The sequence below is a fragment of the Eutrema salsugineum genome, unplaced genomic scaffold, assembly GCF_000478725.1.
Source record: "Eutrema salsugineum unplaced genomic scaffold, Eutsalg1_0 scaffold_14, whole genome shotgun sequence".
In the NCBI taxonomy this organism is placed as follows: Eukaryota; Viridiplantae; Streptophyta; class Magnoliopsida; order Brassicales; family Brassicaceae; genus Eutrema; species Eutrema salsugineum.
In genome coordinates, this window is record NW_006256877.1 from 3,134,078 (window position 1) to 3,150,164 (window position 16,087).

Sequence of the window (16,087 nt, forward strand, 5' to 3'; positions counted from 1 at the left end):
GTAAGCTCTGAGCATGCTCTAGGCAGTATAGTGCCGAAATCAAGCTGTATATCATTTTTGTCTAACAGACTGCCCGTTTTCTGTTTTACATAGGAGAGTTGGTAGTGTGGCTAAAGGAATAAGTTACCAAGTAGAGGAGGCGTCTCCTATCACATTTAGGAGGAACTACTTCCAACTTCTAAGCTAAGAGCATAATGGCGTCAATGTAGCTCAACTTCCATCTCTGTTTCCTTCCAGGTTGCTAGCTTCTTCCCTTCGATTTTGAATCTTTGAATCTGTGACCCTGCCCATTCCCGAAGACCCTCCAGCATCATCCTCCTCCACCGCTGGAGAGGAGTGAGAAGAAGCAGAGAAGAAGAAGAAGAAGAAGCGGGGAAGAGGAATTTTTTTGCTTTCTTTTTTTTTTTCCTTCTTTTTTTTTTGTTTCTTTCTTTATTTCGTATCTCCTCTGTAACTCCTCGAATTATGCATCAAATTCGATAAATTATGAATGCATCAGACTCTTAGTTTGGATAAATTCGATAAATTATGCATCAAATTCGATAAATTCGACCAAGAGAATTAATTGAAAAAATGAAAACTATAGTTTGGATAAAATGTTGGAATTGAACCGGAAACAAAGTCGGTTCAATTTGCTGTACCGGTTCATCTTTCCGAGTAAGCAAAAACATTGAACCAATGAAGTTGTAGGAGCAGTCAAAGCTCTTGGATCCGAGTCGCGATCGAGGTCGCCGTCTCACCGCCGACGCTACTCTCGCTCGCCTCTAGCTCATCGTAGCAGCCGTCGTACCAGGCGCGACCGCAGCCGCGAAGCCTATTCATCAAGGTCTGCTCCTTCCTTTTAACAAAGTTTTGAATAGTTAGAGAAGCGAATCTCGATTCTTATGATCATGTGGGGAGTTAGGCTTAGGGCTTTTTCATAGCAATTTTGTGTGCATTAGGTTGCTAAGATTGTTGTTGTCATGGCTAACATTCCATTCACCTTATGCTGTTTCTTGGGTGAGGATATAAGTAATACGTTCCTGTCCTTTATAGATTCAGTTTTTTTTTTTTCAAGCAATTGGTACATGCGATGTCTTGTAATGATCCATCCTTTTTCAGATGATCTTTTGTTTTTTGTGTGTGTGTTTGTTTACATACATTTTGTATAGTGTTTCATGCTTTATGAGTTCAGCTGCTGATATGCATTCACCTCTGTTGTCCAAAGATAAAAAGCCGTTTCGTGAAGCATCTTGAAATTAGAGAGTAGTGTCTCTGGTCTTGAAATCAAACATAGATGTGACATGGATTCTGTTAGATAGTCATCTTCAGACATGATGAAATGCATGCATCTTCAGGGCCGTGTTCTCCATTTCTCTGTATATATGTCTCTCTCAAATAAATTACCTTAACCGTATTGTGCTAAACTATGCAGTTTATGATGAATGGTCTACGCATGCAAAGGTGCATCTTCCATCATAATCACTCGGCTTCTCTAAGAAATCTGTTGACCCAGTTTACCAAATTTGCTCTTTTTCAAGTTTCCAATTTTGGAATGTGAGATATTGATTGAGACCTGATTATTTGGGAATGTAGTAGTAATGGAATCTAATAAAGATGATCAATTTGTCTTCTAATCGGAACTTTGTTGGCCAAAAATATTACCAGTTTTCTCGGAACTCCCCAGCCATGTCTGTTCGAGCATCACAACCACCTGTCCCGCCTACCAAACTCTCTCAAAAGAATCAAACTACCATTCCATTACCAGTTGGAACTCCTAAGAATCAACAGACTGAAAAGAGGTGAAGAACAATCCTGAGATCATCTTCATGTCGTAACTAGTTGAGTTTTTGTGCATGACTGACCGGAACCTGTTTGTCATTGCAGGGTTTTACCTGATATTGGGCAGATTAATGCAAAAGATTCTAAGGATCAGCATGAAGCATCCGCACTTCGTGATGAAGTATGTTTTTTTTTTTTCCTTCTGTTATCTGTCGAGATTTTTTGGTGAATGTCGTAGATGGAAACTGAGACTTTATTTACATCACAGCTCGATATGCTCTAAGAGGAGAACGAGAGTATTCTTGAAAAGGTAAAAAAGTCTTCTCTTGCTTGGTTTCCATCTATCTATAGAGTAGTTTTATTTTACGTTTGAGTCTATTAACTGCTTAGGCTTGAGGATGAGAAATGCAAGGAAGCAGAAGCCAGGGTTTTACGTTTGAGTCTACGAACAATGACACACAGAATGATATTGACCCAAAAAGAGATGGTCCGTTTTCATATTTTTCCACAGGCTAATATAATCATTGTCCGGTTTAAGTAACAGACCCTTTTATGTTTTTCAGGAGGAAGTTGTGCTTAAGCGGTACTGGTTAGCTCGATATTGGGGCTTAGCTGCCAGATACGGTAAGTGCTATATGGGTATATAACAAACATATCTTACTAACATACCTAGAATTTTGGTTCCATCAATTATCTTTGCTTGCTGACATTTGTGCGTATTTGCATTTCAGGCATATGTTCGGACATCGCTACATCCAAGTACGAATACTGGTCATCTCTGGCACCTCTTCCTTTTGAAATTGTGCTATCTGCTGGGCAGAAGGCTAAGGAAGAAAGTTGGGAAAAAGGCAAGCAATCACTCAGTCATGTTACTGTCTCTTCTAAGATTCTGTTGTACTCTCACTCTATAATTTTGATTGTCACTTCTCATCACCATAAACATATCTCTTGGCTAGGAAACCAGATTCTGAGGAGAACGAGAAGAGGAGCCAGCTCGTTCAAGATATAAATAATCTAACAGGAGAGGGAAATATTGAAAGTATGCTCTCTGTGGAAATGGGTCTAAAGGAGCTAACTTCATTAAAGGTTTATTCTCATCCTCTCTCATTTTGGTTCATGCACCCCTCTTTCATAGTTCTCATCGACTATGCTCGTTCTTTGGAAGGTTGAAGTTTCCATAACTATTACACTAGCCTAGCTAAGGTTGGCCAATACTGTTCGACTATCTGATCCCGGTAAGCTTCTATAGAAGCTTTTCTTGACTAGAAATGCAACTTTTTGCCAGCCATCATTTCGCCATTAAGATTGTTAAAATAATAATACTTGTTATTTTATGTCGCATCTTACATGTCTATGCTTCTTTGATATGCAATTGATGTATTTTCTGGTCATCTCCTTTCAGAGTTAAAATCACCAGGTGGTCCTAAGTTAGTGGAGGCACTTGGTAAGTATATTTAGCTTATATCACTTAATTTCTTAATTCAGCGCAACATCTTGGGTGTTATGAAATTCATCTATTTGTAAAATGCATAATCAACAACGTTACAATGACTAACTCTTGATAAAATTAGGACTATGTTGACATTTCATATGTACTACTTCAACAAAGAGTGCCGACAGTTCTTGTTATCCTCGAGGATAATTCTGACCTCGGTTTGTCTTTTCTTCGCAGAACTGAGTCCAGAAGACTCGGAAGATGTTCACTTCAAGGAGGTACAAAACCACAATCCCTTTCTCGCTTTCTCTCATGGGATTTTCTTTGTTCTGCTCCCTGCTATATGTTCCCATTTATATAGTTTTCTGTTCTTCTATGTAACTTTTGGATCTATTGGAGTTGTTTTCGTCTGCTCAATCTTGGTCTTTCTCCAATCTCAATGCTATGAATCCTTTGGAAATTTTGGCAGGCTTGGCTCACGTACTTTTGGAGAAGAGCGCTGTCCCTTGGCATAGATGTGGACATTGCAAGAGAACGTCTTCGATTCTGGATCAGCAGGAGTGCACACTCTCCATCTTCACATGACGCCATGGAAGGTACAATCTAACGTACCAAATTAATTTTAGGCAAAAGAGGATACAGATAAGACAATTACTAATTTGGTTAGTTCTAATTTTCAGTTGAGCAAGGGCTAACAGAGTTAAGAAAGCGGCGCATAGAACGTAGATTGTGGGAAGCCTCTAGGTCCATTCACCTTATGCTGTTTCTTGGGTGAGGATATAAGTAATACGTTCCTGTCCTTTATAGATTCAGTTTTTTTTCTTTCCAAGCAATTGGTACATGCGATGTCTTGTAATGATCCATCCTTTTTCAGATGATCTTTTGTTTTTTTTTTTTTGTGTGTATGTGTTTGGTTACATACATTTTGTATAGTTTTTCATGCTTTATGAGTTCAGCTGCTGATATGCATTCACCTCTGTTAAATGTCTTGTCCAAAGATAAAAGCCGTTTTGTGAAGCATCTTGAAATTAGAGAGTAGTGTCTCTGGTCTTGAAATCAAACATAGATCATGAAATGGATGTGACATGGATTCTGTTAGATAGTCATCTTCAGACGTGATGAAATCAAACTCTGATGCATGCATCTTCAGGGCCGCGTTCTCCAATTCTCTGTATATATGTCCCTCTCAAATGAATTACCTTAACCGTATTATTTACATCATCTATTGGGCTTATATGATGCAGAAAAGATTGAACCGAATATATATTAATCTTAAAGAGAAATGATATAGGAAGGAACAAATAACCTCATCGCTCTGATCCGGGAAGAGTAGAGGACCACCCTGTGGAGGCTTTAAGACCAACTCCACTAGCTCAGTAACATGCGTATCACAATCTGTAGCTTGCACGATGCTTGTGCTCATGTTGTCTTTAACTTGATGCACAAGGATCGCTCTCTGAGTGATTTAGCAAACAATTTTAGTTGAAGTGGGATACCGTTGTCTTTTTTAAAAAGGGACGACTGAAGACAACTACTGGAGAACGAAAGAGCTCTCTTTTTCCGCTTCAAGCATATTTCTTTTGATCTAACATGATGTTCTTCTATTGTTTTGGGGTCTAATGTCTTCATGGGAAACATTGGGGATTCACGGTCCATCCTTGGATCAAAAGACAGCAATGATACTATGGTGGCAACTCAACTAACAGTTGATCTGAAGCCGGATTTACCGAGTATGCTTTACACTTTTTCACATTCTTTTTTTATTCTCCCTGGCGTATATGTCTTTGTCTAAGTAGGATGTTAATGTTTTTTTCGGTATGATAGGGGAAGCTGAGAGGATCAAACGGTGTAAAGGGCGAGTCTTCGCACTGGAAGACGAGCCAGAGGTGTCACGAGTATGGCTATGGCGTTTGGTGATTTCTGTCTAAAAGAGTATGGAGTCATTTCGATACCTGAGTTCACTCACCGTGTTCTTACAGACAAAGATCAATTCATTGTCTAATAACTTAACTTATTGTCTTGACTTTGAATTGTTGTCATATTAAGCTACTTTATGAAGAGGCAAATTTGTCTGGTCGGAGGCATGTTTTTTTTTGGCTGATTTATTTATTGCTAATGGTAGATACTCAACGGTGACAAACCAGGTGAAAATTATGAATCTTTCCATTAGTTCTTTAACATCTATGATTCATTGGGGTCTATATTAATGAAAAGTTGGAGTTTTGCGGTTGCTGATGCCGAAGTTTTAAAATTTAAATATTTCCACATGCTACTACACGCAATGGGGTTAAGTTTAAACTAGAGATCTTTGAGATGGGTGTTACAGCATGCGAGGAAGACGTTTGTAGTGAGGATGCTGTAAAGATGGCTTGAGAATTTGCATTGAAAGAATGACTCATGGTGAGTGTTAAGGAGATTAATGAGATTATCGGGGTTTACTAGGGAAACATAGCTTCTAGGTTGGGATCTCCAAGAGCTAAATTGCTTTTTGGGTTTTCAAATGATCAAGTGACAATGCCGTTGAGGAGAGTAATTGCAGGTCGCGATTCGGCTTGATGGAGCATAACATTATGTTCTTTCGACGTAGCATAAATAGAATCTTCAAGCAGAAGTTAGTTAATGAAGCAGATATTACCTTTTTTGTTTATATTTTTAAGAATTTAACAAACAAAATTTATTTTGACACATGTCAACATCGTAAAGCACCAAACTGCCACTTGTCAACATCTTATGAGTTACTAACTTTCAAAGTTGATACTTTATATAATAAGATACCTACACATTATATATACTCAGATATAAAATATATAATTATGAAAAAGTTTATATTAAGACCCGGGTGTAGAAGGGAGAATATTTTTTTTGACAAATAAAAGGAACGAGCCAAAAAAAAATAAAAATAAAAGGAAAAATAAAAGAACTTGGTGACCACGCGTATTTTTAGATTTAAATCGGCTCTATTGATTACGCCGGAGTCTAGATCAAAGGTTACGGTATCGGTGAGTTTCAATTTCATTGGCAACACAGAAGCGAATCAAGAAGCTTCCGCGAACCAATAGAGAGAAAAGGTCGGTTTCTCGTCGACAAATGTCTCGCTTTCTCTTTCGAGTCCCCAAGCTCCCCTCTCGGAACTATGCTCTGCAGGTACGAGAAGCTTTTCTCTTCTTCCTTCTATCCTTTTGGATCTATGTACATTTGGTGTTGTCATTTCTTTTCTATCTGTTCATTACTTGCTTTGCCTGGCAGATGCAGAGCTTTCGCCTGTGTTCATCTTCCATAACCCTTCACAGTACTCTTGACGGTACGGTTAAGAAATACTACCCACCGTGTTTCATCTTTGGCAGAGCTAAGTATTTTAAAGGTGGAGGTTTGATTGACTTTTACGCTCTTACGGAGGTTGTAGGCCCCCGAAAGAAGGTGCCTTGTGAGTGGCTAGAGGCAATGGGGACGATCGGAGCCTCCCGAGGTTGGGTCGCTACTCTAAAGAACCGTGTGGTGAGTCTCCACGACGATATGAACATAAGTGCATCAGTGTCAAACCCAAAACACATTTCACTGCCTCCTCTTGTAACTTTACCTCGTTGCCAGACCCAGACTGTAACCAGCGTGGCCATGTCCTCTTCTTCTCCGGAGGAAGACGACTGTGTTGTGGCTGTCAAGTTCTTGGGACCCCAACTCAGCCTGTGTAGGCCAGCTCAAGACACCAAGTGGACCAACATCAGAATCACAGACCCTAGTTTCTTCACTTCACAAGTCATGTTTTCCCAGAGAGACCAGGTGTTTTCTTTGCCCGCTTCTGGAGGCGGCCACATAGGATCATGGGATCTCCAAAAACACAGGGACAAACCCAATTTGCAAAAGTTACATTTTCGAAACCTTCCCAGTTTGAGAAAGACGGAAAGGGAGCTTTTGGATTCCACTTATAAAACCGAACACTTAGTTGAGTCATCAGACGGCGAGACTTTCCTTGTTATTTGGTACAGGTGCCATACCGACGATATGTCGGATTTTGAAACCAAAGGTTTCAGGGTGTTCAAGCTGGATGGGGAAGGAAACGCCTTTTACACTAAAGACCTTGGAGATCTTTGCATTTTCATATCAAAGTCGGAGCCTTTCTGTGTCCCTACTAGCTATTTACCTCACCTTGAAAGAAACTTCATCTATTACGTCGATGTCCACGAGTATGAGTCAATGATATTTGTCGAATTGGGAGGTTTCGGTCTGCAGGATAGCACATGGAACTATTCACAGCCCCACACGTTTAAGGTCCCTTACTATTTTCCACCTCAACCTATCTAACGAATTATCATGGTTCTTTTGTTTGTGCAAATTTGAATTTGAGACTTGTCTCTCATAGACGGTGCACTGAATTACCATGGGTTTTTGTTGGTTTGTTTGTGGCTACGAATTTGGATGTGAATCTCTCTCTCTCTCTCTCTCTCTCTCTCTCTCTCTTTCTCTCTCTGATACCTTCGTTTGTTTGACACTCGTTTAAGAGATATGGTTTTGCATTTTGGTCTGAAATCAGATTTAAAATTCCTTTTTTTGCTCGTGGACATGGTAATATTGAAACAAGACGAGGGGACGCAGGGACAACCTCTCTCCAAGCATGCATTGGTTACAAAATCAAAAACTTCTTAAGTAGTAGATTTGTCGTTTACGCCTAACTGAGCAGAGTGATAATTTCGTCACTCTTAACCTCTCGGCAGCGGCTAGTTGATAGTTACATAGAGGGACGACAAATCGTACGAATCAAACTCCGGTTAAGATATTGATTATATTGATCAAGATTACCGCGCTTTTTCTTACCCTATACCTGCTTAGAATCGTCGGTTACAACAGAAGGAAGCACAAGTCAGTGGTGGGAGTTTTTTAGGTCGCCTTTTGATAGCTCTCCTCCATGTTAGATTTGTTGGGATAAAATATAAGGAAATTTGAAAGATTCATTTTGAGCAAACAAGCAAGAAACATTGATAAAACTAGTAACCACAAACTCATACCATCCATCCATCATCCCTCTCTCTCACCCCTTGCATTTTTCTTTATTCTAGAAGCAACAACTTTTCACCTTCAAAGCGAAGGAGGCACATACTGTCTAGACAAACTAAACAGATCTTTACCCTCAAACGGCGAAGTCCATTCCCTCCCATTCCCAACTAAAGCAGCTTCCTGAACTCCCATTGCCATGCCCATTCCATTCCCGTTCCCCATCATTCTTGTCCTTCCATTCATGTTTGCTTCATATGGAGATGCCACCACGTACTGTTGTTGGTTTGGTCTCGGACAAGCTAGGCCCCTGTCTAAACTCCAATCAATGTTGTTGTAATCCAATTTCCCCATCGACCCATCCGTGTTCCAGTCTAGCCCAGATGAAGATGCTGATGAGGACGCCGATCCATACCCCGAGAAGCAGCTGGAGCCACAGCATGCGGTGAAGAACCCCCTGCCATTCTGTTTCCGTTGTTCGCTTGGCCTTGGTATTGTTGATACTGAAGTTGCTGGTACATCAGGTTTGGGTTCAGATCATTAGGAGGCAGAGTTCTTGAGGGCAAGTACCCGTTAGATTGAGCCGCCTCAGATCTATTTGCAGGGTACCAACCGCTGCCTCCTCCTGCTGCTGCTGCTGCTGCTACGGTAAAGGATGAATTCATGGTAGAGACAGGTAACACATTTGCGTTAGCGGATTGAGAACGTTGTTGCTGTTGCTGCTGCATCATAATAGCTGGTTCCCTCATTTCTTGCTGCTGTAGTCTCTTGAACTGATCACCTAACGCCGCCACATAATGCGTTTCTTCTGTTGGCCGGGGCAGTGGTGTCTGTTGATATGACATGCGTTTCTTCTCTTCCAGGGCAGCATTCTGTTGCATTTTCATCCACTCCAATTTCATATTAATTTTATCCACACTTTGGTTTCCGGATTCTCCACTAATGTAGCTGGATCCTCTATGGTAACCGAGATTCTTTCTATCTTCATCGCCTCCTGCAGGATACATACCTGAGTTAGGTTGCAACTGGGCTGCTGAGTTCTGACTTGTGTGCACAGATGGGATTTTGCTAGCAGAAGCATTATTATTACTAATATCCTCTGCTTTTATAGAAGCAGTAGATTGGTCTTGCTTCTGTCTTCTTAATGATTCTTCTGCTTTCTCAATGTTCCCTTCTGCTGTAACCACAGATTTTTCTACATCCTGCTTGGTGCACTTATATTTCGTTTCCAACTCCAAGATTCTAGCCAACTCTTGCGATATGTCAAGTTTTAAGTTCCCGGAAGTAGGATCCAGCTTCTTATCTGCTACTTTTGCCCCACCATCATCAAACAGCCAGTTGATGGATTCCTCTATTTTCCCTTCATTCAACATAAGAGCGTAAGTTGCACGCTCATGAGCAATCCCCATAGCGATGATCTGCTGAGCAAGGACTTCAAGTTTCCTCGACATGAGAAACTGGCAGCATCGCTCATGCAACTCCTGGGCTCGCTTTTCCTTTTGGCGTTGGTGCTTTCTTTCATTCTTCAGCCGCATCTTTTCCCTCTTGTCATTGTCAGCTCCGGGAATGATATCCTGTTTCGCGGCAGCTGTAGGAGGTGTTTTCTCTTTGTGATCTTCCGAATCACGTTATTGGAAAAAAGAGGTTTTGCATGATATAATGACAACATGCATTATAATGCATAACATGATAATTGATGATGAACGTGATATCACCGCACCGATTAGAGACGCAAAAACAGCAGCAGAGGCAACAGTTGAAATGGCTGTCAATGAGAATACCCGATTTCAACAATTTTTAGCTCGTAATCTACAGATAAAAAATAAAGAAATACATTTATCACTTCGGAAAGCATTGATTGATCATATATGAGAGTATTACGGAAACAATGTTAGTGAATAATTTAGTATTATATTTTGTTATTTCTGATTATGTTTGTGTGTTTTTTAATAATATTAATGATATTTAATTAATTAATATTATCTGTAATTTTTTTTAATGTATGTTTTATAGTTATTTATATTATTTAATGAGTTTAGCTAATTATGCTGAAAAGTAAGGACTATAATGCAAAGTAAAAAGTTTTTGAAATTTATTTTGAAGTGTCACTCTTGGAGAGAAACAGCTAAAATTTCTAATTTGAAGTTTCTGGATCTTCAAAAATGAAATCTCTCTTGGAGATGCCTTAGATGAAAAAGTGAAAAAAATATGCATATACTCGATTTGGGTTATTCCAATAATTTGATAGAGATCCCAGATCTTTCCAAGGCTACTAGACATTGCCACTTACGTCTTGCACAAGTTTGGTGGAGCTTCCTTCTTCCATTAGAAATATACTGTCTACATAAGCTGAAAAAGCTGATGATGATAAGGTGCGCAAAGCTACAAGTTGTTCCAACCAACATCAACTTAGCATCTCTTGATGATAAACTTTATGAGGGTTTCTTCCTAAGACCATTGCGTCTAATACGCCTCAGTTCTTGAGATCCACTCTTTAATCCTCTGCAAATCAGTTAAAAGAACAAATGAGTTCGTGTGAGGCTTTTGCAGAGTTCAGATTTGTTAAAAAAAAAGCTGAAAGAACACTCTAATGTTGTTGTTACCTTTGGCACAAGTAGACAAACGTGTAATAAAGAAGAAGCAAAATCAAAGTGATGCTGGAGATAATAATGTAGAGCATACTCCTCTTCTGCAAAACATATGATTTGATTAGATGCGAGAAACTATAAGAATGAGATTTGATGTAAAATCTCTAAAAGGCATCTTCTCCAAAGCATACGTTTGCTTTGATCTATAAGAGTGTTTATTTGAGTACCTTTGGTTTTTTCGATAAAGGCCTTGAACCTCCTGAACAAGTATGTGCATCGGAGAACTGGCGCAAGAAGAACTCTAGGACCCCAAAAAAGGTGAATCTTTAAGAATCAATACAAGTAAAAGCTGTTGATATAAAACACAGTATTGTATTTAGTAAGGCTATACCGTGAAGACGGTTGGCTGATGGACCATTGTTTACCGGAAAACAAGTATTAGCCAAACTCTGCAATGCAACAGAAAGATCAAGAAACAGAACAAAGAGGAATCTCTCAGTGAAACGTTCTTTGTAATTCTCAGAAGTTATACGGTTTCTATGTTTATTAGAGTCAATACTTGTCATGATCTTGATCGTATCATAAATCGAAAAATCTGATTTTGATTGCTTCAGTGTAGACTATGCTGATTGAAAAACCTTTTAAAAAGAAACTAATATCCAAAACTTCCTTACCTCACATAAGTGCCTGTTTCTTGCAGCAGCTGCAGGATTACACTTAGACTTAAGCCGAGACGTATCTACAACAAGATCACAATGCAACGCTCCACAAAGATCAGCCAGACATTTACCATGACTCTGGATTCAAAATTTAGAAACAAACAAAAATATGAAAGTCAAAAAGACTTATTCATAGCAAACGAATCGCTAATGACCTCAAACAATATGAATTGAAACAAAAACGCAATGCAATTTTGCAAAACAATATAGTATGTACCGCATTAAGCATATCGTGATGGCGTGAATCGAAATGCATATCGAGATATTTCTCTTCATAAAAAGCCTTTTTGCAGAATCCACAACGCCACTCGTTTATATCTGAATGCAATTTGTGCTCTTCTTGTTCTCTATAAATGTCATAGTCTCGATAAACTCTACAATTACTCGGTAACTGATACTGCTCCTTTTCAACATATGGCATGAGATACTACTTACACAAGCAACAAAGATCAAAACATAAACTTTGTGATACATATGAATATAAGCACGAACGCTCTCGGTTCATACCTCTTGAATGATCTTCCAAGCAACTCTGCTGCGTTCTCTTGAACAATGAACTTCATGAAAACCGTCTTCTCTGAATTATATCTATACAAGCATCAGAATTGGGCATTGTTTCATATGCAAAAGGAACACTAAGCATTCAAATGTCAAAGAAGATTTAACATTCACATGAGAAGAATTTAAAATTCAACAATACCTTCCATCTCCAGGATCTTTAAAACCCTGCAGAAACAAAAACCCTGAATTAACATTGAACAACCACAAAGCTTAACAATTTGAACCCAAAAAATAAAAAAGAAGAGTAAATCAGACAAATTTTTCTGACAATTAAGTATATGTAAAGACATTCTTTTCACGAATTGTTACAATCGAGAGAGCTGAAAATTACCTCGATATTGTGTTGAAATAGCGAATTGGGAACTGAAAATCCCCAAAACTGAGAAGAAATCAAGAAGCAAAGGAGAATCCGACGAGATGGGTATCTCGAATTCGATCCTCCCATTTTCATTCGCAACTCATAAAAGAAAGATCAAAGAAGGAGTTTTATCTTTGGAAGATTTTAGCTTTGTGTATCGATGATAATGGGGTTTAAAGTTGAAACCTTTCAATGGTTGTTTTTTTTTTTCAAAGACCACCAGTTTAGGAAATTATTTTGATTATTAAGGCCTTCTAGGTTTCAAAAATGGAGAAAGACCGGTTCAATCAGACCGTGATTTTCTTAGTTTGTTTGTGATTTTCTTGGTTTGTTTGTGATTTTTCTTGGTTTCTTAGAGCATGTTCAATGGAGAGACCCTTTTTGATCTCTAATTCTGTTTTTAATTATTAAAATTGAATAAGAAATGTAAATAAGAAACTGTCAATATTAATAGGTCCAATGGTAGAGACTAGAAAGGGTTTCTAAAAAAGAAAAAGCATTATAATAATTTATAGAAAATAAAGATTATTCTTGAAATTAAAACACAAATAATACATAAACATTATAACAAATATAACAGAAATTATTACAGATGTTTGAAGTTTTAATTTTGATCATCTCCAAATTTTTGCCAAATATGCTCTATCAAATCCGCATGCAGTTGGTAATGCTGATTAGGATTACGAACTTTTTTACGAGTATCCATCATATTTGCTATATTTGTTGGCATGTTTGTGGAATACGAGTAATCCACATTTGAACTTGTTGAAATTCTTCAGTAATAAAGTGTCTGTATCCATCTCGTTCGTCTTCGACTATCATATTGTGAAGTATAATACAAGCTCTCATAATCTTTCCTATTTTGGCTTTATCCCAAAACAAAGCTGGATTTTTGATAATGGCAAAGCGAGCTTGCAAGACTCCAAAAGCACGCTCAACATCTTTTCGGGCACTTTCTTGTTTTTCAGCAAATAAAGTCGATTTTAAGCCCTGTGGTAGGTTAATAGATTGGACAAAAGTTGCCCATTTTGGATATATACCATCTGTTAGATAGTATGCCAAATTATACTCCCTTCCGTTGACAAAAAAATTCACTTGCGGAGCTTTACCCGTTATAATATCATCAAATACGGGTGACCGATCGAGAACATTAATATCATTTAGGGTACCTGGAGGTCCAAAAAACGCATGCCAAATCCATAGATCATATGACGCCACCGCTTCTAAAACGATTGTGGGTTTTCCAGAACCACGTGTATACTGGCCTTTCCAAGCGGTTGGACAATTCTTCCACTCCCAATGCATACAATCAATGCTTCCTATCATCCCGGGAAATCCGCGTTGCTCTCCAAAATATAGAAGACGTTGAAGATCTTCTATTGTGGGTCTTCTTAGGTACTCATCGCCAAAGAGATTGATTATTCCGTCGACAAAATGTTCCAAGCATGATCGAGCAGTACTTCCACCTAGACGGAGGTATTCGTCAACAGAATCAAGCGCTGTCCCATAGGCTAAGAGACAGATGGCGGCTGTACACTTCTGAAGTGCAGATAGACCTAGTCTACCCCGAGCATCTCTCCTCTGTTTAAAGAAAGGGACTTCATTGGAGAGTCGTTGAACAATATGTAAGAACAAATGCTTGTTCATTCTAAAACGTCGACGAAACAAGTTCTCGGGATATATTGCATCTTCAGCGAAATAATCATTCCATAATCTTATGTGACCTTCTTCTCGGTTTCTTTCAATAAAAGCTCGTTTCTTCTTTGATGAGGTTGCCTCTTCTTGCTCTGCAACATGGGTGAGTAAATTCTCAAACGTTTGATCAAAAAACTGATCAAAATACTGATCAAAATACTGATCAAAAGCCTTATCAAAGTTGTTATGAGAAGAAGAAGCCATAAACTTGGAAGAGAATTAACAAGATTTTGAGAAAAATATAGATAATAGAAAGAACAAGTGAAAATGGAACAAGATTTAGAGAAAAAGATAGATAATAGAAAGAACAAGATTTAGAGAAAAAATATAGACTTGGAAGCGTTTGTATATGAAAGATGAGAAGGCATTGTTCCCATATATAAAGGTTTTATTACAACGTATGTACACACAAAAAAAGAATGGTTCTGTGGTTACAAAGTAAAGCATATATTCTCGACAATACACTCAAACAGAAAAGAACAAAAATGAAAGAAAAAGTTGTGGTAGCCGGTAACTTGTTCTTTTGCAACTTGTGACTCCTTTTGTAATGTTCTGCCATCTACAAAGCTGTACCACATGTCTTTTGCAACTTGCCCTGAAAACAACGAAGTTAACAAGCATGGACAATATATAAACAATTATTGATAACATGACACAACACATGACAAAGATTATAGAGAATATCATTGATAACATGAAAAAGCCTTTATAGAAAATAACAGAGAATATCAAACAAACATAGCATTGATAACATAACATGAAACAACGGTTACAAACAGACATTAGTTTTCCAATATCTCGCACATAATCTTCATCTTCACAACTTCTTCAACTTCCGAGAGAGGTTCCTTCTTTGCAATAAGAGTATCTAACAGCGCCATCTGCGTGACCCTATTCTTCATCTTCATTTCCTTATCCTTTATAGTCCACAAACCCTGGAACTCATTGACAGCCTTACCTTCCACAAACCCTGTCTTTTTAGCTTTGGCCTTTGAGGCTTTAACTCCAAGAGGTCGGGTTATGGTTTCAACAGCTTCGGTGGCATTGTTCCCATCTACATTCGGACTTGTAGCTGGTGCACCATCCTCAGTTCTTCTCCGTTTGCTGTTTCCATCGGTTTTAGTGGTTGAGATTTCACACCACTTCTGGTCATTCTTCAACTCTTTCCAAGCATGCTCCAAGGTGAATCTTTTCTTGTGGTCACTGTAGAAGATTGCATGAGCTTGTTTCAGAACATCAACCTCGTTTTGACCACTTCCTTTAGCTCGTGTAGCTGCCTCATAAGCTCCACAAAATTTACACACAAGATCGTTGATCTTGTGCCAACGCTGTTTGCATTGCCCTGCCCCTCGGGAATCACCTCCTGGACCCTTCTGACTAGCCGCATAATAGAGTGCAACCCTAGACCAAAACGCATCCAACTTCTGCTCATTGCCCACAACTGGGTCTTTACTCGTGTTCAGCCACGAGCTGATGAGCAGAATGTCATCTGCGGGAGTCCATGTTCTTCTCTCTCGAGCTTTTGCTGTCTGCTTGCTCGTGCCTTCATCGATGAAACCTTCTTGAGTGCCAGCCTGTGTTGAATATGCTGGGAGATTGAGTGAAGGAAAGGGATTAGGGTATGGTGAGCCACCATCTTCTTGACTGTGCAAGAGCTCAACGAAATTTGAGGTTTGGGAAAAGGGATACGTTGAAGACATATCCCCTAAGGTTAAGAGATGAGAAGAGATGTCTGTTTATGAGATGAGAAGAAAGGAATGAGAAGAGATGTCTGTTAAGTGATGAAAAGAAAGGGAAGATGCATCGGGTTTAATAGAGAAGGTGAAAGAGAAGGAGAAAGACAAGATGCATCTGTTAAACAGATGAAATTAAAGGAAAAGAAGAAGCATTGATCACGAGTTAAATTTTAAAAACAAACACTTAACTCAAGTTCACAACCATATTTGAGTTGACAGTTATCTAACTTCCCCTTTTACACACCAAA

General features: G+C 38.8%; 2 protein-coding genes and 2 pseudogenes across 2 annotated transcripts; 2 read left to right on the forward strand and 2 right to left on the reverse strand.

Moving 5' to 3' along the window:
- Nucleotides 1-1,596: 1,596 nt before the first annotated feature.
- LOC18023011 lies at nucleotides 1,597-4,118 on the forward strand (annotated as a pseudogene).
- A 705-nt stretch (nucleotides 4,119-4,823) lies between these two features.
- LOC18023012 lies at nucleotides 4,824-7,495 on the forward strand. The gene is made up of 3 exons (XM_006405378.2): nucleotides 4,824-4,926; nucleotides 5,021-5,091; nucleotides 6,443-7,495. Exons 1-3 carry the CDS (start codon nucleotides 4,824-4,826, stop codon nucleotides 7,493-7,495), a joined length of 1,227 nt encoding a protein of 408 aa, XP_006405441.2.
- Nucleotides 7,496-8,057: 562 nt separating this feature from the next.
- LOC18023033 lies at nucleotides 8,058-9,810 on the reverse strand (annotated as a pseudogene).
- Nucleotides 9,811-10,277: 467 nt separating this feature from the next.
- Nucleotides 10,278-12,601, reverse strand: LOC18023034. The gene is made up of 9 exons (XM_006405380.2): nucleotides 12,382-12,601; nucleotides 12,190-12,215; nucleotides 11,997-12,066; nucleotides 11,707-11,916; nucleotides 11,445-11,567; nucleotides 11,162-11,219; nucleotides 10,998-11,071; nucleotides 10,786-10,871; nucleotides 10,278-10,684 (listed from the first exon to the last, which is right to left on the reverse strand). The coding sequence occupies exons 1-9, from the start codon at nucleotides 12,499-12,501 to the stop codon at nucleotides 10,615-10,617; spliced, it is 837 nt and encodes a 278-aa protein (XP_006405443.2). The 5' UTR covers nucleotides 12,502-12,601; the 3' UTR covers nucleotides 10,278-10,614.
- Between the last annotated feature and the right edge of the window lie 3,486 nt (nucleotides 12,602-16,087).

What these genes read in the sequence shown, in the direction of transcription:
- LOC18023012 (XM_006405378.2), top strand. Translation starts at nt 4,824, where the DNA reads ATGGGAAACATTGGGGATTCACGGTCCATCCTTGGATCAAAAGACAGC. An exon ending in TCTGAAGCCGGATTTACCGA is followed by an intron (nt 4,927 to 5,020) that starts GTATGCTTTACA and finishes TCGGTATGATAG; the next exon opens with GGGAAGCTGAGAGGATCAAA. An exon ending in ACGAGCCAGAGGTGTCACGA is followed by an intron (nt 5,092 to 6,442) that starts GTATGGCTATGG and finishes TTTGCCTGGCAG; the next exon opens with ATGCAGAGCTTTCGCCTGTG.
- LOC18023034 (XM_006405380.2), bottom strand. Translation starts at nt 12,501, where the DNA reads ATGAAAATGGGAGGATCGAATTCGAGATACCCATCTCGTCGGATTCTC. An exon ending in ATCACGATATGCTTAATGCG is followed by an intron (nt 11,568 to 11,706) that starts GTACATACTATA and finishes TTTTGAATCCAG; the next exon opens with AGTCATGGTAAATGTCTGGC. An exon ending in TTTGTCTACTTGTGCCAAAG is followed by an intron (nt 10,685 to 10,785) that starts GTAACAACAACA and finishes ACTGATTTGCAG; the next exon opens with AGGATTAAAGAGTGGATCTC.